The 23,761-nt window shown below is 53.4% G+C and overlaps 1 protein-coding gene across 1 annotated transcript in view; it reads left to right on the top strand.

The window, feature by feature from the left end:
• The first annotated feature begins 2,636 nt into the window (after nucleotides 1-2,636).
• SLC38A10 (solute carrier family 38 member 10) overlaps nucleotides 2,637-23,761 on the top strand; it is a 41,883-nt gene continuing 20,758 nt past the window's right edge. Inside the window, exons 1-10 of the mRNA XM_077166196.1 lie at nucleotides 2,637-3,138; nucleotides 5,672-5,789; nucleotides 10,251-10,296; nucleotides 11,166-11,259; nucleotides 12,745-12,888; nucleotides 13,902-14,026; nucleotides 16,389-16,491; nucleotides 16,791-16,973; nucleotides 19,605-19,716; nucleotides 20,877-20,983. Of these exons, the coding sequence (XP_077022311.1) occupies nucleotides 3,040-3,138; nucleotides 5,672-5,789; nucleotides 10,251-10,296; nucleotides 11,166-11,259; nucleotides 12,745-12,888; nucleotides 13,902-14,026; nucleotides 16,389-16,491; nucleotides 16,791-16,973; nucleotides 19,605-19,716; nucleotides 20,877-20,983 (1,131 nt within the window). The 5' untranslated portion in view covers nucleotides 2,637-3,039. The remainder of the gene's footprint in view (nucleotides 3,139-5,671; nucleotides 5,790-10,250; nucleotides 10,297-11,165; nucleotides 11,260-12,744; nucleotides 12,889-13,901; nucleotides 14,027-16,388; nucleotides 16,492-16,790; nucleotides 16,974-19,604; nucleotides 19,717-20,876; nucleotides 20,984-23,761) is intronic.

Raw genomic sequence — 23,761 nt, 5'->3', positions numbered from 1 at the left:
CAATGGTGGCTCAGTGGCAGAGTTCTTGCCTGCCATGCTGGAGAGCTGGGTTCGGTTCCTGGTGCCTGCCCATGTAAAAATAAATAAATAAAATAAAATAAAAAAGTACCCTAAAGGCACAAACTTGGAGAAGATTTGAGTCACACATATAATAAGAAAAAAGATCAGTTATCCAGCACATTTAATGAACTCAAAAACCATAAGGACAAAGAATTCAATGGAAAAATGGGCAAAATTGAATGAGCATCTTACAGAAGAACTATGAACGGGTGATACAAATATGACTAGATGGTTAACTCTACTTGTAAATTAGGGGGATAATTAAGCCACAGTGAGAGTCCATTTTAGTCACCAGATCAGCCAAACTGGTAATACCAAATGCTGTCGACCCTGTGGAGCTGGGGTCCACACATGTGGCCCTAGGCCCAAATCTGGCCCTTGGCCAGTTTCTGTAAATAAAGTTTTATCGGAAGACAGGCACACTCATTTGTTTATGTATTCTTTATGACTGTTTTCACACTACAACGGCAGAATTCAGTCATCGCGAGAGACACTGGCTTGCTAAGCAGAAAATATTTACTACCTGACTCTGCAGAAAAATTTGCCAGTCTCTGATGTAAAGCAGTAAGAACTCTTCTAACTGCTTTGAAGAACAATTTGGCAATACTTAGTGAAGTTGAAGGTACACATATGCTTGAATCTGCAATTCCATGGGTAGGTATTTACCTAGAGAAGGTCTAATATATATATATATATATTAAGTGGACTTGTACAATAGTGCTCACTCATCACCGTTTACAACGGCAAATAATTGGAAATGATGGAGGTAACCTCAGCAGGAGAATGGATACAGACATTCTGGGCTATTTGAACAACGAATTCCATAATGCAGGGAGAATGAATGATTCAGAGTGCATGCTATATGATGGTGACTCTTGGAAGCATAAAGTTGAATGATAAAGGAAGTTGCAGAGACTGATGTTTGGTGTAATTCCATTACTATAAAGTAAAAAATGTGGCAATCCCCATTACTCCACCCTATATACCACTGTACTGAACAGGCTGCACCTCTGGCTGCACAGTGGCTTGAACAAGACAGGTTCCCTCTGAGGCAAAGGGGAGGAGGTAGTCCTGGCTGGAGGGGTCCCTGAGGCACCCAGGCTCCTACCAACAGCCTTGTCCGCCAGGTCCAAGATGTCTTCTTGTCTATCCAATTCTGTGTTCCAGGCAGCAGGATGAAGGAGGGCAAGGAAGGTGGGGACCTTTTCAAGACTGACCTAGAAGTTGCCCCTGATACTTCTGCTCACTTCCCATTGGCCAGAACTTAGTTACAGAGCCACTCCTAAATGCGAGGAAGGCCAGGAAGTGTATCCTTTATTCTAGGCAGCCCAAGGCCCTGTGAAAACACTGTTGTTTAAAAGATAAATAGCAGTCTTCCCTATGATTTTTTAGGGATATATACAGATGTGACAAAAACTTTGAATAAAAATGGTGATAAAAAATCTAGATAGTGCTTATGCAAGGGTGGCGGGGAAGAGCAGGGAGAGGAGTGGAATTTGGGAGGGACACCCAGGAAGTCTCTAAGTTTCTGGTAATCTGTTTTTAAAGCTGAATGGCGGGTTTGTGGGCCTTTACTGTTATTTGTTAAAACGTACATTTAAATGACATGTTCTATCTTGTATGCATAATATTTCATAAAACTTATGTCATCAATAAAAAAAGTCACAGAATTCGGCATGATTTCATTTGTATAAAAATAAATGAATGAATGTAGGCATTGGATATTTTGGCTTTGCAGCTAATTACTCTTTACCCGCAGTAAGTCATGTCTTCCTCTTGTGCTGGAGGGTGGGACAGAGCTTTCCCCAGCGGCTGGCACTGCCTGGTGCCCGTGGAATCTGGCCTCTGCCTGAAGACAAAAGATGCTTCATGTGCCTGCAAACGCGGCTTCGATCCTGCCTGGGAGCCTTTGATTCCTATAGCTCATCCCACTTTGCATTACTTGCTTCTTCCCGAGAAGGCCCCTCCCAACCCTCCTTATCTATAATCATTCACTTCACCATGCAGAAGGAACATGTTCCAGGTCCCGGGGTCCTTCTCTGTCTGCCCCCCTCCCCTACAAGCCCTCCTCACCACTTCTGCCTGAAAATTTCCCCTTGTCCCTCAAGGACCGGCCTAGAAGTCGCCGCCTTCTTGAAGCCCTCTTAGATTTCTCTGGTCACATGATCCTCTACTTCTCCTGTCCTCTTGCGGCATTTCCATTGCATCTTTAACGTTGGCAGGTCAGATTTCCTCCTCACGCTCAGAATCAGCCCCTGGGCGCCGACTCCCACGGCCCTCCGCGGCTGTGTGACCTTAACCCGGTCGCTCACCCTCTCTGGGTCTCAGCGTCTAGGGTAAAACGCGCCTGGTCATTTTTGCCAACAGGTCGCCAAGGCCCCGCCCAGGGCTCGACCTCACACCGGGCGCAAAGGCTGAAGGGGGTGGGAAGACTCAACTGCTAAAGCAACCCCTCGAACCCCAATTCTCCCGCCGCCACTCTACGCAGCGGCGCCGCTCCCGGCTCCGCCCAGGCCCACTTCTCATTGGTTCACCTCTCACTCGCCTCCCGGCCCCGTGTCGTCATTTCCGGGAGGAGGAGCCGCGGAAGGCGGAAGTGTGTGCGCTGCGCTGGCTGCGAAGCCGGGCTGAGGTGGCCCAGGCTGGCACCGTCGCCCCATCCGGGTCTAGGTTCGGGAACAGCGTCTCGAAGCCGGTGGGCCATGAAACGGCCGCGGGGTCTGGCGGACTCCGGAGGTTGACCCCCGCCGCCTCCCCGCGACGCCCCCTCCTCCAGGCAGCCCCCCGTGCTTTCGCGCGTCGTCGCCTTCGCCCGCATTCGCGGTCTCCTCCTCCCCGCTCCCGCGCGCGCCCCGCTCCGCCGTGGTCCCGGCACCCCGAGAGCCCTGACCTCGGGCTGGGGTTCTCGAGCCGGCTACAGCCCGGCAGCCCCCGAGGCATCGGCCGGACCCCGCTCTTGGGGCGCTCAGGCCCCTCACGATGACCGCGGCCGCCGCCTCCAACTGGGGGCTGATCACGAACATAGTAAACAGCATCGTCGGGGTCAGCGTCCTCACCATGCCGTTTTGCTTCAAGCAGGTGAGTTCGCGGCCGCCGGGCCGCCCGATGGGCAGTGGCCTGCGGGCGCAGCTGCGCGGCCCCGGCCGTGGGGTCCAGAGCTCCTGGGGCTCGGCCGGAAAGGCTGTCACTAGGGCGGGGGCGACCCCAGCACGGCCTGGGCCCTCTCTGGAAGCGTCCAGAAGGGGATCTGGCAAAGAACCCCTCAGGGGAAAACTGCCACAGTATTGGGGCTGGCCACACGTCTGGGCCTTGGCCTGAAATCTTTACGCACAGTTAAGAATTAAGAGCGACGTGTAACAAACTGAACTTCCGACAGTGCAAGGTAGCTGGAGGACTGGTATTGTGGCATGTACATATGTTTAAACTCTGAGTGGCTGCACTTGTATACCTAAGCACGCAAAGCCTTAAAACTAGATTGGGGTGTTGGCTCCGAGGTGCTTACAGTTGTCAGAATTCCCTAGATTGTGCACTTAAGATGTGTGTGTACGTCACTGGGTGCAAATGTGACCACAACTGAAAATATAACGTACAAAAAAAAAACAAGAAAAGAAAATTGATGTCGTTCCAACGTGGAATACCACATGAAGAAAAGTGGCCATTTCTGAGGCGTGAATTTGTTTGGCTGCTGTTAGAATACTTCAGAAACTAACAGACACTTGGCAGTTTAGAAAAGGGAGGCTGGTGGAGATAGCAGATAAGTACATTCCTTCTTTGTGGTTAACTCGGCTGTGTCTTAAAACTGAATTTCCCTTTGGTGCCATGGATGGTACATAGGGCAAAGCTGTTCTCCTGCTTCATGGAGGGAGGGGTCAGCTGCCCACTGGAGTGGCTTGTTTGAGGGTGAGGAGGGGGGAGTGGGCTGCAGGGGAGGGGCAGGTGGCCGGCAAGGCCCAGAAAAGCAAAAACGAGATGGACAGTTTGGGAACTGCAAGTGGACATCAGTAATTTAATTTTAGATTTATAAATACTTTGAGTTTTAAATATTTTGCATAAAAGCAGCAAAAAAGTTTTTTTTTTTAAATCTGAGAACTGTCAGTACTCCAAATACAGCTGGCCAGCCTGTCCTGTGAGAGGTGACGTTTGACGTGGCTAGCAGGCAAGTTGGTGTGAGGATGGGGTTTGCAGAAGACTGGCTGGCAACACTGGTTCCTGGTCCTAGTGTCTTCCAGCTTTGTGCCTGCTACTTCCAAGTGCTTCTGGAATTACTGTGTGTCCTAAAGTATGCCCTGACTTTTCTGTCATGGCAAAACTGCTTCTGGAACGCATAGTTGGACATCTGCATGTCAAACACTGCCCTGAACACTTGCCTGCCAGCTGCCGCTCGGGGTGGGGCTCTGATTTAGCCACCTGTCAAAGTGCATTGTGGGGCCCAGGCGACCCAGTTGTCCACAGACCTTGAAAGTCTGCTGTGTGGCCACCACGCAGCTGCCCAGGAATATTCACAGCCAGACACAGACCTTCCCCAGGAAGGGCTTGACCTAGTCGGAGAGGCTCGTGCACCAGAGAGAGCTACAGCAGCAGAACCGTTTCCGAGGGACGGGCAGCTGTGCTCACCTAGACTTGGCGTCTTCAGGCATACCCCGTCTCACCTGTGTCCCATGTCCCATGTCCTCTAACTGTAGCATAGTGGGAGGCAAACAGGCAGTTTGGGGATGCACTTTTGCAGTATTTGATGGCCCGGTCATCTTTTTTTTTTTTTTTTTTTAGTAGGGTTTTTTAATGGTAGGCTTGGTAATTTTTGAAGTCAGATTTATTGAGGTATAGTTCACATGCCATAAAATTCACCCTTTTGATGTAGCATACAGTTATGAGAGTACCACCGCAACCGAGAGTAGAAAGTTCTCTGTTCTCTCAAGTTCCCTTGTGCCTCTCTGCAGCTAGCACCTCTCCCTACCTGCAGCCTCTGGCCCCCCAGTTACGCCTTTTCCATCATGCCAGGTGTGGCGGCAGTTTGTCCCTTTTTATAGTTGAATAATAGCCCTCCGCGTGGTGGACCATGGTTGGTTTATCCATTCACCTGGTGAAGGGCATCTGGGTTGCTTCTCCAGTTTGAGGAGATTATGTGTAAACACGCTGTGCAGCTTGACGCACAGGCCTTGTGTGTGAACACATGTTTTTGTTTCTTTTGAGTAAATAGCTAGGAGTGCAGTTGCTGGGCCACACGGTGTCTGTCTGGCTTTCTAAGAAAGGCCTAAGTGTCTTATTTAATCTCTTTCTTCCCCAGTGGGGCCATTGCGTAGAGCCATTTTTATCTGAGTGGCTGGAAAGGGGTGCTTTGTAGGGTGTGCACTGTGCAACTGAGGAAGCTGCTTGTTTGCACACCCAGCCCCTCAAGGAGACGGGCCTGGGGGCCAGGGGAGAAACGGAGGCCCAGGGCTCTCGGAACCGTGCACAGGTCAGGGCCTGGTGTCGCCTCGGGTAGGCAGGGGAGGAGACAGCAGTGGAACCTGTGTGGGCGGGGAGGTCCTGCCCCGCCCCCCCTCCTCTGTGCCCTGGGGAAGAGGCCTGAGCAGCGCCTCCTGCTGACCACGTCTTTCTCCTGCCCCACCAGTGCGGCATCATCCTGGGAGCCCTGCTCTTGGCCTTCTGCTCGTGGATGACGCACCAGTCCTGCATGTTCCTGGTGAAGTCTGCCAGCCTCAGCAAGCGGAGGACCTACGCAGGCCTAGGTGAGCCGCCAGGCCAGAGGCCGCGCCTTCTGGAGCAGGGTGGCGCTCCCAGGCGGGGCCGGGCCTCACGTCATTTTATTGTCCTTCTGCTTTACTCTCAGAGTTCCTTGGACTGCAGTTTGTTTTTATTTTAAAACTTAGTGCAAGGGTGCATGCGTCGTTCAGTGGTAGAATGCTTGCCTTTCGTGTGGGAGACCTGGGTTCGATTTCCAGACCATGCACCCCCCAAAAAAAACCTTAGTGCAGTTCTTTGAACTATTAACATGATCGCATGCTTCAAAATGGAAGTGATACCGCAGGGCAGATGGTGAGAAACCCTGCCTTGGGGCTCCCCGCCTTCCACTTCAGCGTGCGCATGCCCAGAGCCTTTCCCCGTCCAGTGTGGGCCAGGGCGCTGTCCTTAGGAACCAGGGGCCTCACCTTCGGTGCTGCCTCAGAGGACTCTCGCTGTGCTTTACCCTCTCTCGGAATTCCACCAAGGAAATCATCTTTAGGCTTCAGTGGGACTGAGTAACCCCATCTCACCAGTGCCTTTATCTTTCCCTGATGCTGTTGGTCGCAGTTTTGTCTCCTTTAGTTCTTTCTTCCCTTCTTTAATTCGACTTCAGCTGGAAGGATGAAAGGCTGGACTTCCTACTTTGCTTCGTTTGTAGTGTTCTCTGGGTGGCCGGCCCTCAGGCCAGCGTGGGAGGCCTGCATTCCCTCCCAGCCGCGGCAGCCCAGGCCCCGAGCTTTCCTACTCAGCTTTTTGTCGTGGGGATGTCTGGGCTGGACACTGTGGATGTCTGTGGAAAGCTTCTGCTCCCCTGGTGGATGGCAGGCACATTGTGTCCGGGGTGGCAGAGGAAGGAGGTGGTGGGAGAGGACGCTGTGCGGAGTTCCCGGGACCCAAGGATGGGCCCAGCTCAGACCCGGGTTTTCCGGCCTTGGCACTGAACTCCTCGCGCCCATCTCGGACCTCGAACTGAGGACTACTGCTTCTCCCATCTTTTCTGACAAGGATGGTGCTGTAAGAATCTTTTATTGGTGGAGTCACCTGAGGAGGTGAAATTTACCAGGTAAATTGCCCCGTGGTGGGATGACACAGTCCAACTTGGCATGGAATGTTTCCCGGCAAAAGCCGCAAGATGAAGTACTAGAGCAATCCCCTCCACCTGCAGGGCGGCGGCCTGGGGTGGGGGTGTTACCCTTCCCTCCCCACTCAGGACCCTGAAGTGGAGGCTACGTGAACTGCCTGGCTCTGTCCTGAGAAAAGACGGGCAGCCCTAGGCAGGGCGGGCCTCGGTATTTGGTAGCTGACTCTCCAATTATTCTTAGAAAGTCACTGAGAAGAGCAGCCGGCATGGCTGGGTGTAAAGTGACAGATGACACCCTCTGCCCTGGCTGCCTGGGGCTCCAACCTGTAGCTGCTCAGCATGCCCACAGCCTCACTGTGCCCACTGGAAAAAGCAGTAGAGTCTCAGGCACGTCTTCAATGCTCAACTGCCTGACCTCCCAGATCAAGTTCCCCAGGCCCAGTCTACTTGGCATCTGCTGCTCTCGATCCTGGCTCGGTCTTGGTACCATCTCGTAGGGCTGGGGAGACCCTGCCCCTCTGGAAGGAGGCCTTGGAGAGGAGGCGGTGACGCTCTCCAGGCTGCTGCTGGCCAGGGTTCTAGGATAGAGTGATTTAGCAACACTTCCAATTCCTGGCCCTTCAGGAAGTTTGGGGTCACCTCCTGGTGCTCTGTCAGAGACCGACTGGAGGGGCCTCTCCCCTGCCCTCCATCTTCCTCCTGGGAGAGAGGTGTCTCTGCGAGCTGGCACAGCAGCTGAAGGGCAGGCCTGAAAGGAGGACCCCTCGCTGCACCCTGGTGCGGCAGGCCCAGGCAGACGGCCTCTGTCAGCAGACGCTGGGATGCGCCGCCTGCCTGGGGGCTGTAGGTCTGTGGGCGTTGGGAGGCTTGGAGGGCAAGGAGCTTGAACTTGCTGCCTCTGTCCAGAGCAGGGCAGTGGTGCCTGAGACTCAGTGAGGAAGCTTCTGGAGTGCAGGTGTCTGCAGGGCAAGTGGTTTGCTCACTGCAGGCACGCCGTGGAATGCGAGGGTGGCGGCTTCCTGGTAGTGTGCCACTGTGAGCTGCATTTGCGTTTACATGGGCCTCCACGGGTTTGGCCTGGGAGCTGACTCCTCAGCCCCTCTGTCGCCACTGCTGTGGCATTTGCTGAAGAATGAACTCCCTTGGCCAGTTTGCAGAATTCTTGTACCAGTAGGTTTTTTATTGTTGTTATCTGAGTACTTCTTTTTTTGTTTGCTTTTGCTCATTTGGGGTTTTGTAATTTTTAAATACTTACCTATAACCTGCTTGACTTTTTTGAACCCCATTTTCGGAAGGGAGAAAAATGACATACAACCTCCTTTGGGTGTCTCGGCCCCTCTCCCCCCGTGGCACCATCCTGAGCCCTGACCTGGCCATCATCTGGTCCAGATGCCACCTCTCCCAGCAGCAGGGGCAGATTGGCTCCACTGGAGCCTCTGCGTCCCCAGTTGTGCAGTGATGCTGCGTCGGGGAGCAGTCCTGGTCCCCCTGGTTAGCATGTGCCCAGTCCTCCTGGCCCTTGGCAGGCTTTCAGGGACTATGACCCAGAGCTCTTTCCTCCCTGCTTGTCCTCCGGGAGCTGTGATTGGCACAAACGGATATTCAGCTTGGGGAAAACAGGCAGTGGAATAAGCTCTCAGACGCCCAAGGCTTTTTACCCTTGGCACCTCTCCTTTATTCCACGACTGTCTGTCGGGCTCCCAGCCTGAGCTGTGTACAGGGGAAAGTTGAATGTCATAAGCCCTGGCTTCAGGAGAGGCTGGCTGGATGGCCGTCTAGCCCCTTCTCCCCACCCCCCTCGATGAGCAGCCTGTTTCCAAATGTGCACCCCTGCTGGCCCTGCCCTGCTGCTGTTCACTGTTGGCAAGTGGAGTGACTTTCGGTGGGAAGTGCAGGAGCCTGGGCCTGGGGTCCTGCATGGTTTGAGGCTCGGGAAGACTCAGCCCTGTTGATCAAGGCTGGGGAGGGGTTGTGGGGGGGGGAGACCAAAGAGCTGCCCTGGCATGTCCCAGCTCAGAGCACCCAGAGTTTGGGTGGCTGTCACCGTGAGGCTGAGGTCAGAGGACTTCCCACTCGGACAGGACAATGAGTTTTGAACAGTGAGCACGGCCACACCCCGTTCACAGGACTCGTGGAGTTCTTAGTTAGTGAAACAGCACGCACACCTCGACCAGCGTCCCGGGTGAGCTCTGTCTCATGGGGTGCACAAACTTTCGAAGTGGACTTGAGGGGGTGTGCATCCTAGGGACATGCAGCCCTTTCCAGGAAAGGCCTGGAGGTCCCCGGGGAGGTAGAAGCCTCCTCATAGGCCGGCTTTTCTGTTTTAGCCAGTTTCAGATGCCAAACTCCCTTGTTTTTGGTAACACTGGGCCCTTCCTAAGTGATTTAAAAGTAACAAGAGCTGTTTTTTTGGATTCACTCACACCAAACTAGCCTGTTTGTTTCCTGCTTTTGGAATCTTCTCTGAGGGCCTCTGACCCTCTATGTGAAGGAAGGAAGAATGGGCAGGAAGCCAGGCTGCGACCATGGCTGGAGCTGCCAGTCCTTTTTGCAGGCCATCCTGTCACACGTACCCCTTTCTGGTTTCTCCTTGGAGCCCGGAACTGCCCACTCGTCTCATCTGGCTGCACTTTGTGGGGAAACGCTGGGGTCACCACATCACGCTTAAGGTCGGGGGAGACTTGGCTGAGTCAGGAAGGAAGGTCAGTTGGACTCATCGGGGCTGCGAGCCGCCCTCCGTGCCCTGGGCAAAGCCGTGGGTCATTGAAGCAGGGACAGGTGACAGAGCAGCAATGCCCCTGCACTGAGCGGTCTCTGAGTCCTCAGCCCTTCCTTCCTGTGTGCCATGTTCGGAAGCATTCTCTTGGTTGACTTCTATAAATTGTAACCAAAAAGCAAAAATGAACATACTTGAGTAAGGTCCCTTAGGTATGGGCTGTGAAAATGGAGCATTCTGGGCTGGATCTCAGCCTGCCGGGCCTCTCCTAGCTTTGCTCCGTGTACCTCAGAGCCCAGGTGTGCTGGACTGCAGAGACAGACTGACGGGGCTGTCTGTGCAGCTCATGGCCCGTGTGCTCTGCCTGTGCTCGCCCCCCTTAATGGTGCCGTGGGTGGGACACTGGCTTGGCAGGAACTCTGTTTTGTCAACAAAGAACTTGTCTTGTATCTTTCCCTTGCTTTGCTCTAGTCTTGGGTGGTTTCCATTTGTGAATGGAAGATACAGAAAAGCCATGGGGACCAAAATTTTAAAGCCCATGAAATTCCAGGCCAAGGGGATTTTTATTGAATTGCTCTTCACAACTTTTACCAATAAGTTGTAAGTTTTTGACTGATGTGTTTCTCGCACTGTTGGATTGAGCGTGACCCCTCTTTTCTTTTGCGCTAGCATTCCACGCATACGGAAAAGCAGGCAAGATGCTGGTGGAGACCAGGTGGGTGGCACAGTGTGGCTGAACGATTCTCTGTGCTTCTCCTTTGCCCAAGGCCAAAGCGTGGCTGGGGACGGGCTCAGAACAGCGACCTCTCTCACCTGGGGACCGGCTCGTAACGTACAATAGGTTTCTGAAGTGTCACTGAACGTGGGAGCCCAATTTATCGTACCCTTAAAATGATTGGTGTCAAGGGTGAAAGCCTTATTTTTTAAGTCATACTAAGAAAAACATAAAAATGGAAAACTTGTGGAGCACAACAAAATCGCTCTCCCCCAGTTGTAGTTACTCTTTCCCCTGTTCCTTAATGTGCATCTCCTCAAAACACTGCTGCATAAAAGTGGCATTACATCAAAAAGGTCATATTTTTCTTCCTTTGGTGTAAAATTTTATGAGAAGAAAGAATGGCTGGGAAATTGTACTTTTAGGCTTCTAAATTAGGGAATTGTAAACAATAAAGAAAACCCTTTTTGGAAGCAATTGATAGTTCTTTTGACTTCTCTAACATGGCGGTACGTTCTCGTAGTGCCTGAAAGAGCTATTAGAACCTCCTGCAGAGAGAAAAATATAACACCACATAAAGAAAAGTTTAGTGTTATTCAGTATTCGTTCCAAGCAAAGCAGCGAACTCTGCAAACATTCAGCAGTCCCCAAAACTGTGGAATACTCTAAATCGCATCTTTCATTCAGTGCTAGCTTTGAAGATTCATGTGGTGGTGGGGTGTGGGGACGGCCTCGGCGTCACTGCCACCTCCTGGGCACGCCAGTGCAGTCTGAGTCCGGCTTTTCCGTGGGTGTGTGGCTTTGGTTGGGGTGAGAAAATGGACTCCTTTACAAGAACCATTTAGAATTCACAGTCTCTCTCTTTGTAGCATGATCGGGCTGATGTTGGGGACTTGCATTGCCTTCTACGTCGTCATCGGTGACCTGGGGTCCACTTTCTTTGCTCGACTGTTTGGGTTCCAGGTGAGGACAGATTCCCCACGTTTGGTTCATCTGCATGCTTCTGTGCGTGGCGGCTGAGTGTGGTGCCTTGTACATCTGCGTCTGGAGTCCTTGGGGCAGCTTGGGTTCTGTGGGGCACAGGCATCGAGGTGGTTTAGAAGTTTGGGAGCTTTATTGAGGGTGAACGATGATGGGAGAGGAAACAGGAACAGACACAGTAACCTTCAGACCCCATGCAGGGCCGAGGCCTGGGAGGATGGGGCTGGAAGGGGAGGAGCACCAGCAGCCTCAGAGCGTGGCACAGCCCAGGGCAGGTGTCTCCAGCCCGCCGGCCCATCAGCAAGCAGGGGTGGCCGGCCGTGTGCACTGCCCTGCTGGTCTGTACGTGGCTGTGTGGGGAGTGCGCATCCTCACTCGGATTGGCGCGGTGGCGCATTGAAGGCCCCACATCTGGGAGCTGTCGGGGGTGGCAGTCGTTATGCATGTGGGGACATCTGTGGGTGCCTCCATCCTGCCACCCCTCCCCTGAGGTGCTCCTCTGTGGACTGGCCCTGGGTTCCTTCCCTCCGTCTTCCACCCTATGAAAGAGCTGAGAGGCTGGGGACTCTGGGCTGCCTGTGGGGTTCGGGGTGGGGGCTTCAGGCACTGCAGCCTCCTGCTCTTCGAGCTGGGTCCTCGGCATTTTGGTTACTAACAGTGTAGAAGCTGATGGAGATGAAAAGCCCACAGCTAGTGAGTTGGAAGGCGGTGGTTCTCTTCATGTGAAGAAGGTGGCAGATTTGCAGGCTGTCGGACAGATGCTGACGAGTGTCCCGGGAAAGGACCTCTGGTCATAAATCCAGAGTGTGTCTTCCTCCCCTCAACTCCCCATTTCCTGCGTTTCACTGTGAAACAGAAAGTTTCCATTCCTTCCCTGCATCTGCCAGCATGTGCCCCTGTGGCCAGATTCCTCACCTTTCGGTTCCTTATGAAGTGTGGGAGAACATGCTGGCGGCCCCTGCCCCGCTGTGGCTTCCCCACGGCCTCTCTGTGAGAGAGTAGGACGTCCAGTCCGTAGCAGAAACCCGGCACAGATGGTACGGGTCTGCGCTTGGTCTGCCTGCGAGGCCGGCGTCCCGCCTTGGGGCTGGGGGCTGGGGGATGAGCGTGGGGCGTTTTGGAAGGGCCCTGGAAGGTCTTTCACTGCTTCCCTCTCGCAGCCTAGAGGTCTGTGCACTGCTGCCTGTTGGGGTGAGTCAGGTCCAGGCATTGGCCTACTATGTTATATATAGTGGGCCCTTTCCTGGGAGCAGAGGGGCATCTTGGCCCGGGGCAGTCTCCTTCCACAGCTGGGCAGATCCTGCTGTTGTCAGACGTGGGCAGTACACCAGAGGGCAGCTTTCAGCCAGTCTGCCCAGGCGCGGGGTGGCTCTGGGGTTGGGTGGCGTCCAGCTCTGGGCCATAGAGCCCTGGCCTGGACTGTGGAAGCTGCTGGCGCCTGGCTGCCCCACCACCGTTCCCTTGCAGATGACCGGGTCACTTCGCGTGCTCCTGCTCCTTGCAGTCTCTTCGTGCATCGTGCTGCCACTCAGCCTGCAGAGGAATGTGCTGGCGTCCGTCCAGTCCTTCAGCGCCATGGCCCTCCTCTTCTACACGCTCTTTATGTTTGTGGTGAGTGCTGTGCGCTGCCCGCACGCTTGGCCCCGGAACCATCCCCTGGGGACCATGGCATCCACCATCTCGAAACCTGGCAAATCGACGTCAGACTTACCAAATCATGGCCCAAAGGGGGCAGGTGCAGCTGGCATGGACTCAGTTTTGTGCATTGTCGGGAAAGGTTGAGGCCACAGGGTTGGGGGCTCTTCCGCTAGGCCCAAGCTGTCATGGCCCCAGCAGGCAGGAACACTGGCTTTACCCACTTTGTGGGGAGGCGACCTGTGTGGGGCCTGTGAGCACAGCCACATGTGGCTGTTGTCACGAGGGCAGGTTCTTGTTTCTCTGGGTGGACACGTAGGTGCCATAGGGAGAGACTGGGTTAGACAGTGGGGTTAGAGTGCAGACAGACCCTCATTTCTCAATAGGGGCAGGGAGCCCTTGGGAGGTGCTGGAGGACATCTTCCCTGGGAAGGGATCCTGCCCAGTGGCCAGGACACTGTCCACCCATGGGCATGGAACTTGCTTGTCTCTTGCTTAGGCTGTCTGTAGAGTGAGTGTTAGCTGGCGTTGGGGGACGGTCGTTTTGAAGCCGCCAGCTTCCCTGAGTCCCTCAGTGCTCCTGTAGGCCAGCCTCCCTGCTGTCTGCTTGGCTGGGTCCTCTCTGAGCTTATCTTTAAAAGGCCGTGGAAGACTCTGCCCATGTGGGGACCTTCCTCCATCTCCCATCAGGACAGGGCCAGGGTCAGGGAGAGGGCCTCCTCCTGTCTGTTTCAAGCATAGATGGTTGCCGGGATGTGTCCAGAAAGTCCTGGATGGCAATTGCACCTTGTAGCAGCCCCTGAGCATCTCCTAGCTGGCTGCTGTGTCAGGCTGCGCTGCACAGAGGACACAGATTGGCTGGGCTGGGAATAGGGGGGTACAGAGCTCCTGGCTCCTGGCTCCCCTTGCAGCATCAGCCTGCACTCCGTCATGAGGTTGAGCCGAGCCTCAGTGCCCCTTCTTTACCTTCTCCCCCTCCTTTTCCACAGATCCTGCTCTCCTCGCTCAAGCATGGCCTTTTTGGTTGGCAGTGGCTGCAGCGGGTCAGCTATGTCCGCTGGGAGGGCATCTTCCGCTGCATTCCAATCTTCGGCATGTCCTTTGCTTGTCAGTCGTAAGTACTTCCTACTCCCTGACCGGCCGTCATTGGGCACCGTGGGAAGTGGGGTCCAGCTGTCCTTCGCTTTTCTTTAATTGCACTTTAGCATCCCCAAAGGGTAGTTCTTGTCCAATGATGACCTTATCCCCCTTAAGTTGAGGGAGATAGTTGTATTTTAATCAGAAGATGAGTTGCTCTATTCGTGAGACATGTGCTGAGTCACACGGGTGAGGTGCTGGTTTGCCAGACTCCCCACGAGAGGAGAATGGCTGTGGGGATCTCGTGGCAGTGCAGAGCCAGTGGACCCAGCAGGGGCTTTAGTGTTTTGCCAGAGTTGAGCTGCTCGTCTGAGAATACTTAAAAGGAAATTGCACAAACATTGACTAAAGCCTGCTGCTGGGCTGCTTTTGGAGGCCCTCGTCTGTGTGTGTGTGTGTGTGCGCGTGCACGTGTGCATGCATGAACGCATACAAGTATGTGGGCATGCTTTCCCTCTGGCACCTGGAGCTGTGGGAATGCAGATCAGGGCATTTCCATAATCCCATCGGCATTACCTCCTCCACCAAAATGACAAGAGCAAGTGATTCCTGCCCAGTCGTAATGGCAGCTGGCTCCAACCAGAAGCGTAAATCCGGGACAGACAGAAAAAAGCCCATCCGCTCAGTGGCTGGCATTGCAGCCCCCTGCCGTTTTAGCGAGCATGTACGGTGCCAATCGTAGATGAACGTGGTGGAGAGGATTTGTTCGCACTGCTGTGTTTACACCCACACGTGGGCTCCAAACCGCCGCTCCCCACTTCCTGCCTCTCCTGGCAGCCCTGTCCCCACCAGACATGCTCCAGCCTTGCTGCTTAATGTCCCCATTATCCTGGGCAGCAGCAGTGACATGCTTTTACCTCTCGCCCAGTTGCCGTGTGTCCTTTCTTTCTGCATGTTTGCTTTGTAATGAAAATAAACCCCCACTGGGGCTTTGCTCCATCGTGACCAGCATGCAGTTGTTGGGGTTGGTTCTGGAAGGGTCTTGCTGAGTGCCACTCTTGCCCTGCCCCCAACCCTGGAGGTGTGTCCCGAGTCCCCCTGCATGCAACAGCGCTGCCTCCCTGCTCCTGCAAGGGAGTACACGGAGCTAGTGCGCCGCGCTCAGCTGGTCTCCCGTCCTTGCAGAACATTCATGTTCTCCGGGTGCTACGGCAGAGAGCTCCATCCTCCAGGGAACCCACTGGGCAGCGTGGCTGGGGGCTGTGGGCAGCTGCTCATCCCTAAGGGGTTGGCTAGCCGGCCTGCATCTCTGATGCCCTATAAGGGGAGAAATGCACGGGGGCTGTGTGAGAAGGCCCCACGGGCTTGGGTAGGTGCCAGGGTGGGTCAGGGAATGCACTGTTGGGGTGTTGCGGAGTGGCTGTGGGGCATTCGTTTTCCTCCTGGTGGTTCTGGAGCTTAGCTGCTGTAGGGACCATGGGTTTTCTGTTTCTGCTGTTCTTTCTCTCCTGGGACAGTCAGGACCCCCAGGTCTCAGGCAGGATTGGGGAGCAGCTTGAGGTTTGATACCTTTTGACCCTTTCTTGGGGACATAGCAGAGGCTCACTGTGGCACAGAGTCCTAACTGGGGATTTTGAGGGGTGGGGGCTGACCTGTGTGTCATTTGATCTGGCTGCTGATCCCACACGCTGGGGCTCCCTGGTATGGACTCAGCTGCAGCCAGACCGCATGGTCTTCTCTGCAACGTTGGATCCTAGGGCCCCTGGCGACCTGCACAGATTGCTTCTTCTCTAGCCCTCTGCTGTCTCCCTGGGGAATGCCTGGGCATGCGGTGGCCTTGTTTCCTCGTGGACCAGGCGAGGAATGAGCCGCTGTCCCTGGGCCTCAGCCGTGGGCCTGCTGAGATCAGGACGCCTTGGTGGGCCACCTGTCTCAGGGCACTGGGTGGGGGGCTGACGGGCTGCCATTCCCCTGGGGCCTCCACCTGTTTTGTTGGCTTGCTTTTTAAATGAAGTTAGGGTGTCCTCTTTGTTTTCATTTCACTTTTCAAAGGCAATTTTGGGATTTGGTCTCCTTGATTCTTAGGCATGTCTGTTTACAGCCTGATATTCTGTGTCCTGACATGCCCCTCTCCAGTGTCATGACCTTCCCGTGATCCTGACCACTGGCCCTGACGCCTTTTGGCCTTGCCTATGCCCCCCTCCCCTCTGCAGCGACGCAGCCTGGGGCAATTGAGGAGTGGCCGCTCACACCCACTCCCCCACCCCCTGGGGTGGAGAGTCTCCGTGGGCATGTGTACAGTGGTGAGCATTGCAGGAAGAATGGGTGCTGGAGAAGAGACCCCAGGAAGCAGTGTGTCCCATTCAGACCTGCTCTGAGGGTTGCTCATGTCCCTGCAGCCAGGTCCTGCCCACCTATGACAGCCTGGACGAGCCATCGGTGAAGGCCATGAGCTCCATCTTCGCCTCCTCCCTCCACGTGGTCACCGCTTTCTATATCACGGTAGGCGGCCTGACTGTACACTGTCCCCAGTGGGTCGTGTTGACGTGGGAGGTGGGGGTCCCGCGTGGCAGCTTCCCTCCAAGTGCGTTCCCAGCAGTTCCAGACCCCCCTCCAGGCTTCAGCTGCTCCCACCAGGGCCCCACATCTTGGGGCTTGCCAATCCTTCCTGCTTTCTGACTGCAGTGCCCAGAAGGCGCAGTGCCTGCAGACAGCTCTGCCTGTCAGCCTGCCTTCACCCACAGTGAGAGGCACCCACGCCAGCAGCCGCCAGCCATGGCACCTTTCTGTCCCGTGTCCAGGTGGGGTTCTTCGGTTACGTCAGCTTCACTGAGGCCATCGCCGGCAACGTGCTGGTGCACTTCCCTTCCAACCTGGTGACGGAGGTGACCCGCATGGGCTTTCTGATGTCGGTGGCCGTCGGCTTCCCCATGATGATCCTGCCGTGCCGGCAGGCCGTGAGCACGCTGCTTTTTGAGCAGCAGGTAGGTACCCCCGGCCTGGCAGATGCATTTTTTTTGTTCTATAGGTGTTATTTTTCCTGAACGTAATTACGTTATCATCTTTGGCTTTTGCTGGTTCTTTTTTTTGTCTTCCTGGGAAGTGCTAGATGAGTTATTTCCCAGTACAAAATGGAACTCTTTTCTCCCTCAACTTTGGAAAAGAGACAGTGCTGAACAAACAGATTGATTTAGCAGGAGACTTTTGGTGCCATGGCCCAGAGTCCATATGATTAGGCTCCATCTCTGCATCTCTAGCAGAGAGATTGTCATCGCTGAGTCAGAAAAATAGGACTTGGAGGTTTGCTTCAAAGTAGCTCCCAGTAGGGATGAGATATGGAGAAACTGGAGTGACCTTCCAGGCTGAGTGGTGTGAGGTGGTGGTGGCTGGAGCTGGGAGGAGGTACGAGGGTTCCATGTCCTGCTCTCTGCTTTCATGTGACCTTGAAGTTTTTAGTAACTTAACCAAAAGCCTCTGGACCTATGAGGGGCTGAGCTGTGTCTGTTGTGTGAGAGGGACAGGCTGTGGCCTTGGCTCGGGGATAAAGAGACTCCCCTGGTTCTCTAGTACCTCGTGTCCAGGAAGGTGCAGCCAGGCCTCTGCTCTGAGGGCCCCTCCCAGCCAGGCTCCCACAGGTTCAGCAGATGCCATGGCTCCCTTGGGAACTGACAAAACCCTCATGGGGTGGTCCTGGGGTGGTGGCTGGTCTTCCCCTGTGGCCAACTTCTGGTCATCCCCCAGCATGGTCTCCTGAGCCTCGGTGGGTACATTATGACTATTGGATGCAAATGAACTACTTAGGCCAAAGGGGGCTCATGGTCTCCCAGAATCCCAGGAAGAGGTGGGCAGCAGACTGGTGGGGAGGGGCTCGCTCTCCACAGGGCCAGCAGCACAGGGCTGCCTCTCTTTGCACATGCTTGTGCCACACGTGGCCCCTAGCAGCTGCCTGGCACCTAGGTCACTGGACAGGAGAAGGAAGGGCTTGCTCGTGTGGTCATTGAGTCAGTGGTCATTAGACCTTTCCCACCATCACATGCAAACGTGCACTTTGTATCCAAGTAGGCTTTATGTCTCTTCTCTCTGTTTATCACAATTTAATCTTTTTTAAAACTAAAAATCGGTAGAGGCGTTGAAGGAAATGCCAAATCAGGAAAGAATACACACCTTCAGCCTACACAGGTGCATTTGTTTTCACCCAATCAGTATCTGATGCTCTGTCCCCAGTGTTGCTGCAAAGCTCGCTGAGCTGCTTTTCTCTCCCACTGAAGTGTTACGAATGTCTCATTGCATTTTCATGTGACATTTGCAGTGTCTCTCCTCTTTCACCTCTCTTTGGATGTGCCAGTGTTTTGGTCTTGTGTTCTTGTGGATAATGCTGTCATGGCCACCTTTATGCATGTAGGTTGTCTGTCCTCCTTCTGCTGCTCTTGGAATATTCTTAGATAATTTCCACTTCTGGGATTCCTCACGTATAGGGTGTGTAGACCTGATGCCTTTGCTTACTGGACCAGATTAAAATTACCATCCTGAGAGCAAGCAGAGATTCTGGCTCCAGGCTCCTTCATTCTGTCCTAAGGAAGCTGCCTGTGTAAAAGTCTGTTCTGAAAATTTGGTGCTCTGGAAGATTCTCCCATTTTCACTCGAGCTGTGTTTTCCTAATGCAGGACTTAGGACCATTGCCAGCCCTTCCTGGGTGTCTGGCAGCATTGATTCTCACCACAGTTTGAGGAGGGGGTACTTCTGCTATTTTTGTGTTTTCATTGAGGGCCACAGAGGCTAAGGAGCTTGCCCGAGGGCACAGCTGGTGCTGGCATGCAGCAGTGCCGTGTTTGAGCAGGGCGCTCTGGCCCCAGCATCCATGTACCGATCCGTGCCAGGAAGCTCCTGGGTATGCGGTGTCTGAAGCCACCCACCTTTGGCCCTGCTGCTTCCTCATGGGTGACTGTTCCCTGTGGTTCTGTGTGTGTAAGAACAATAGAAATCATCACTGCTTCCTGGAGGTAAAAGTAGGGTCCTTTAGCTTTAGTTCTGCTGCATCTTATCGTTTTTCCCTTTTTTATATCATGGACTTTGAAATTGAGTAACTGCCAGTCACACTTCTGTTGGAGATAGCCATACCACAGCCAAGTGTGTGTGGGGTGTGTGTATGTGTATGTAACCATAGCTGAGCCACTGCCTGAGGCCAGGCTGACATCCACTGACTTCTGTGGCTGGCAGCTCGATGGTACGGGTCTGTACTCTGTCCTGCAGATCACGTGACACTTGTTTAAACCTTTCCCATGGCGCAGGTAGCTCTAAAAATGAAAAAGAATGGAAGGACTTGCTATTAACATCTCAAAATGAAGTTGTAAAATTTATGTCCCAAACATGATGTGGAAAGCCAGCCTTTGCCACTTTGCCATTTGCAGGTTCATGTTGAAGTTTCTCAACCAAATCTAATTGTGTCGACAGTGCTTAGCTGGCGACTGTGTAGCCAGCAGGTGGACTCGCCGCCGTGGCCTCCTGTGCAAGCTTGTCTGCTGTGCTTGGCAGGACTCTGCAAGGTGTTGCTTTACGGGAGCGCGTTAGAGGGAATCGGTCATTCACACCCTCTGTTGTTCTTTTCTTTCACACAGCAAAAAGATGGGACCTTTGCCGCTGGGGGGTACATGCCCCCACTCCGGTTTAAGGCGCTCACCCTCGCCATCGTGTTCGGAACCATGGTCGGCGGAATCCTGATCCCCAACGGTGAGGTGCAGTGCCGCCTCCTGCCGGCTTCTCCCTGGGCTTCTCCCCTCTTGTGTTGGCATGGAGAGACCAGGGGCAGGGCATCCCTTCCTCACGTCTGAGCATCCATCCCGTGACCCCCAGAGCCTTAACTGTCCCATCACAGTTCATCATTCAGGGTACCCCAAAGCCATACCCCGAACCCTTTGTGTCTCCTGAAGTAGTCGTTAGAGACTCCCAGGTGGTTTTTCCCTTTGGCCCACAGAGAAGGGCGTAGACCGAAATCTAGCAGCTGGCGGAAGCTTACACGCTGTGAAATCCAAGCAGTGACACCCAGGCAGAGCTCCCAGTGCAGGCGCACAGACCCGGTTTGTAGGATTCATGGCTGTGATGCTCATCTCCCTACTAGTGAGTCCTCATGTTGATTTGTTACAAAGGGAAAAGTGGCAGGCCCTAAGCAGTATTTGTTTTGTCAGAATATACCTGGTCCCTGGCAGACAACACAAAACTTACTGTCATCAGATACTGAGGAGACGTGGCATGTGCCCTCCCCAGGTAACACTCCAAAGATCACCTGACCAGGTTCCTGGCAGTGGGAGGCACCCTGCCCCCACTTGCCTCTGGCTTTTTACGTGCCTGACAAATGTCACAGATGTCCCACCAGAGTGTTCAGCAAATGCCAGGCAGGCGAGGTGAAGTGTAGCCACGCTGAGGAGCCAGCACCCAGTGTAGGCCCAGTGTCAGCTCTCTGAGATGCCAAGTATAAGAAGCAGATACCCCTGACGAGGGAGGGTAGCTTTTTGATGACCCTGCTCTGTGTTGGACTCTGTGAGAAGACACTGTTCCTGTGCCCTCGTTTTGACTTCCTGGAACCCAGGGAGGGGGTGCTGCTTCCCCACTCTCCTGACGCGGCAGGGGCTCGCCCACGTCCACAGCTAGTATTGTCAGCTAGTATGTCCTCCAGGGCTCTCGTGGAGGCCAAAACCCAGAGTCCGAGTGCTGACGCCCCCTGTGCTCTCTCTGCCTGTTGGAGGCCAGGTGTGGGCCTTTTGGGCGTCGGGGGGCCCTTTCTGGTCCCAGCTGGTGTCTGGGGCACAACACCAACTTGCTCCTGGCAACCAGTGGTCGGACCCTGAGTCTTTGCAGGCGCCTCCATGTCAGCCCCCCTTTCTTGCCGCTAGTGGAGACGGTCCTCGGCCTCACGGGCGCAACCACAGGGAGCCTCATCTGCTTCATCTGCCCGGCCCTGATTTACAGGAGGACCCACAAGAGCACCCTCGCCTCCCAGGTGGGTGCTGGGCCGTCCATGGGGGGGCGGGGCAGGAGGCAGACAGCGCCCTCTTCCGGGTCTTCAGGGTGGGCTCTGTGAGCACAGAAGGGCCCTGTCGAGAGGACCTGGGTTGAGCCGCAGGCAGACGCTGCGGGGCCACCTGAGCCGTGCGCGCCGGTGTGCGCTGGGCCCTCTGGTGTGGCAGCCGCTGAGCCGAGTGCTGCGCTCTCAGAGCTCCTCCTCAGATGCACGTCTGTGCTGTAACTGGATGAAGCAAGTGCCTGCTAAAGACTTCACACCTCCTGCCCCTCCTGGTGTGTCCCTGGAGAGCCAGTCTGTACACGGCAAGCGAGTACATTGCGTGTGTGCAGCTACACAGCTCCCTGATTCTTTTGCTTCAACCCCTGGTATTTTATCTCACGTTGTCCTTGCAGAGTCGCCTTGTTTTCAGTTGCTTTGGAGGGTTTTGTTGTAGAAATATTCCATAACCCAAGTCCCCGGTGGGGTCACGCCTCTGCTCTTTCGTTGGGACGGAACTAGAGCAAGTACCTGTGTGTCTGAGAGCACGCCTGCAAGAAAGAAGGGTGTCTTGAAATGGACGCCCTGTGGAGGCGTTTGCCCCAGTGCCTTCCACAGGTTCCGCCAGCTTTCCCTCCCAGCTGCTACGCACAAAGGGGCCTTTTTCCCACTCCCAGGACCTTTCAGTCTGTCAGGCTGAGGGAAGAGGGGTTCCAGCTTCCTGGGAGTAAACTGAGTGTCTTTCCATGTGCTTAAGAGCCACTGGCATTTCATTTTCCATGAATTAGCAGTGTCTTTGCTCATTTTTTAAGGGGCTTGGGCGCTTTTTTTTATTGGTACATTGTAGTGATTTTTTGAATGTGTAATATACATGCACATACAGTATACATTCAGTACAGCACATGATTCTGACAAGACATTTTTTACAGCGGGTATCCTTGAAGCCTCCCAGTGCTTTCCAGGCATCCCACCCACCAAGGTTACTCCTCTGCAGTCTTCTGAGTCCTCAGAGTCACTCGTCCTTCGAGTCTGCCTGAACAGAGTCTTACTTACATTGGTGCTCATTACGTGTGGCTTCTTGCACTCAGCATCTTGTCTGAGCTCACATTTCACTGAGAACAGTGGAGGTTCGTTCCTTCTCGCTGCTACATGCTGTTCTGTTTCATGAATTACTGCAGTTTGTTTATCCCTTCTACAGGGGATCCGTAGCTGTCTCCGCCATGAACTGTCCCAGGACCTGCTGGAACGTTGTGTTTGTAGGTCCATCACTGGGAGGTGGGATGCTCAGTGCAAGTAGCCCTCCCCAGGCACCTGCTGCCGCCGTCCCTCCGCAGTGCGTGAGAGCTCCGGGTGCTGTTGTGTCCACTCGTCCCTGTTGACTACCCCTTCTGATGCGCGTCGTGGGGCCACGGGTGGCTGTGACAGATGCTGTCATGCGTCTTTCCTGCGCCTCCTAGCCGTGTGTGCCTCTTGTTTCTTCTCTTGTTTCTTACAGGCCTCTCGGGTCTTTTGCCTGTTCTTCCTATTAGATTGTCATTTTCATATTGACTTGTGGGCATTTTTCAGACATCCTAGATATAAGTCCTTTCTCAGAAATATGTTTTGCAAATCTTTTTTCAGTCTTCGTGGCCTTTTCACTCCTTTTGATGAACAAAAGTTCTTAATTTTAATGCAGCTGTGTGTTTCAATCTTTTCATGTTACTCTTTTTTTGTGTTCTATTTAAGAGATTTTTGCCTTTCCCAGGTCATGAAAATAATGTGCTGTGTTATATTTTAGAAGCTTTGTGCTGTACTTGTTTTCTCTCTGGCCGTCTAGATGGCCCTGGCGTCCTTTCCCTGCAGCCTGGTGGCGGCACCGTGCGTGCCTCTGGCTTTCTTCTTTAAGGTGGTCTTTGCATTTCCAACTGAAATGCCACCTTGGCTTGTCAGCCTCCTCCAGGTAGCCTGCTGGGCTTTTAATTGGGAAGCCTCAGCTCTATAGATCAATTTTGAAAGAACTGACGTTATTATCCAGTTCACAAAATTTTCTAATTTCTGCTATGATTTCTTCTTTGACCCATGAACTCTTGAGAAGCGTGTTGCTTGACTTTCAGACATTCAGGCTTTCCTAGTAATGACTTGTTAATTTCAAGGTTAATTCCATTGTGCTTGGAGAGTACACCTGAAGATCTTCAGTCCTGTGAAATTCTTTGAGACTTGACTTGTGGCTCAGTGTTTGGTCCGTTCTGGGGAAGGCTCAGTGGGCTCTGGTCTGTAATGCCCTCAGTGTGTTAGGTAAGTTTGTTACTGCAGTCTTCAGATTTTATATATTCTTACAGATTTTCTTTTTTTTATCTGCTATAGAGAAAGGTCTGATAACACTTACATTATATAATTCTAGATTTGTTTATTTCTCCTTTTAGTGCTGTCCATTTTTGCTTCTTATTTTGAGGCTGTGTTGTTAGGAGCTGCAGGTTTGGGATTATTGTATCTTCCTGTTGAATCGACCCTTTATGCATTTTACCTTTGGAAATGCTTCTTGCCTTCAAGTCTGCCTTGAAGGATAGCTAACCCAACTTTCTTTATTTGTATTTTCACAGTATAACTTTGTCATTTTGATCTGTCCATGCCCTTGTATTTAAGATGTGCCTTTTGTAAGTAGCATATAGCTGAATTTTGTTCTTTTTTTTTGCCACCTTTTGGATAAGTCAAACATTTTTAATGTTTGTTCATTTTCCCACCATTATCTTGTTGGTTGTACATTCTTTTCTGTCCTTTTAGTGGTTACATGAGATATTA

The sequence above is a fragment of the Tamandua tetradactyla genome, chromosome 6 (genome assembly GCF_023851605.1).
Source record: "Tamandua tetradactyla isolate mTamTet1 chromosome 6, mTamTet1.pri, whole genome shotgun sequence".
Classification (NCBI taxonomy): domain Eukaryota; kingdom Metazoa; phylum Chordata; class Mammalia; order Pilosa; family Myrmecophagidae; genus Tamandua; species Tamandua tetradactyla.
Note: the sequence above shows the minus strand (reverse complement) of the source record. Positions and strands in the feature narration are given on the sequence as shown.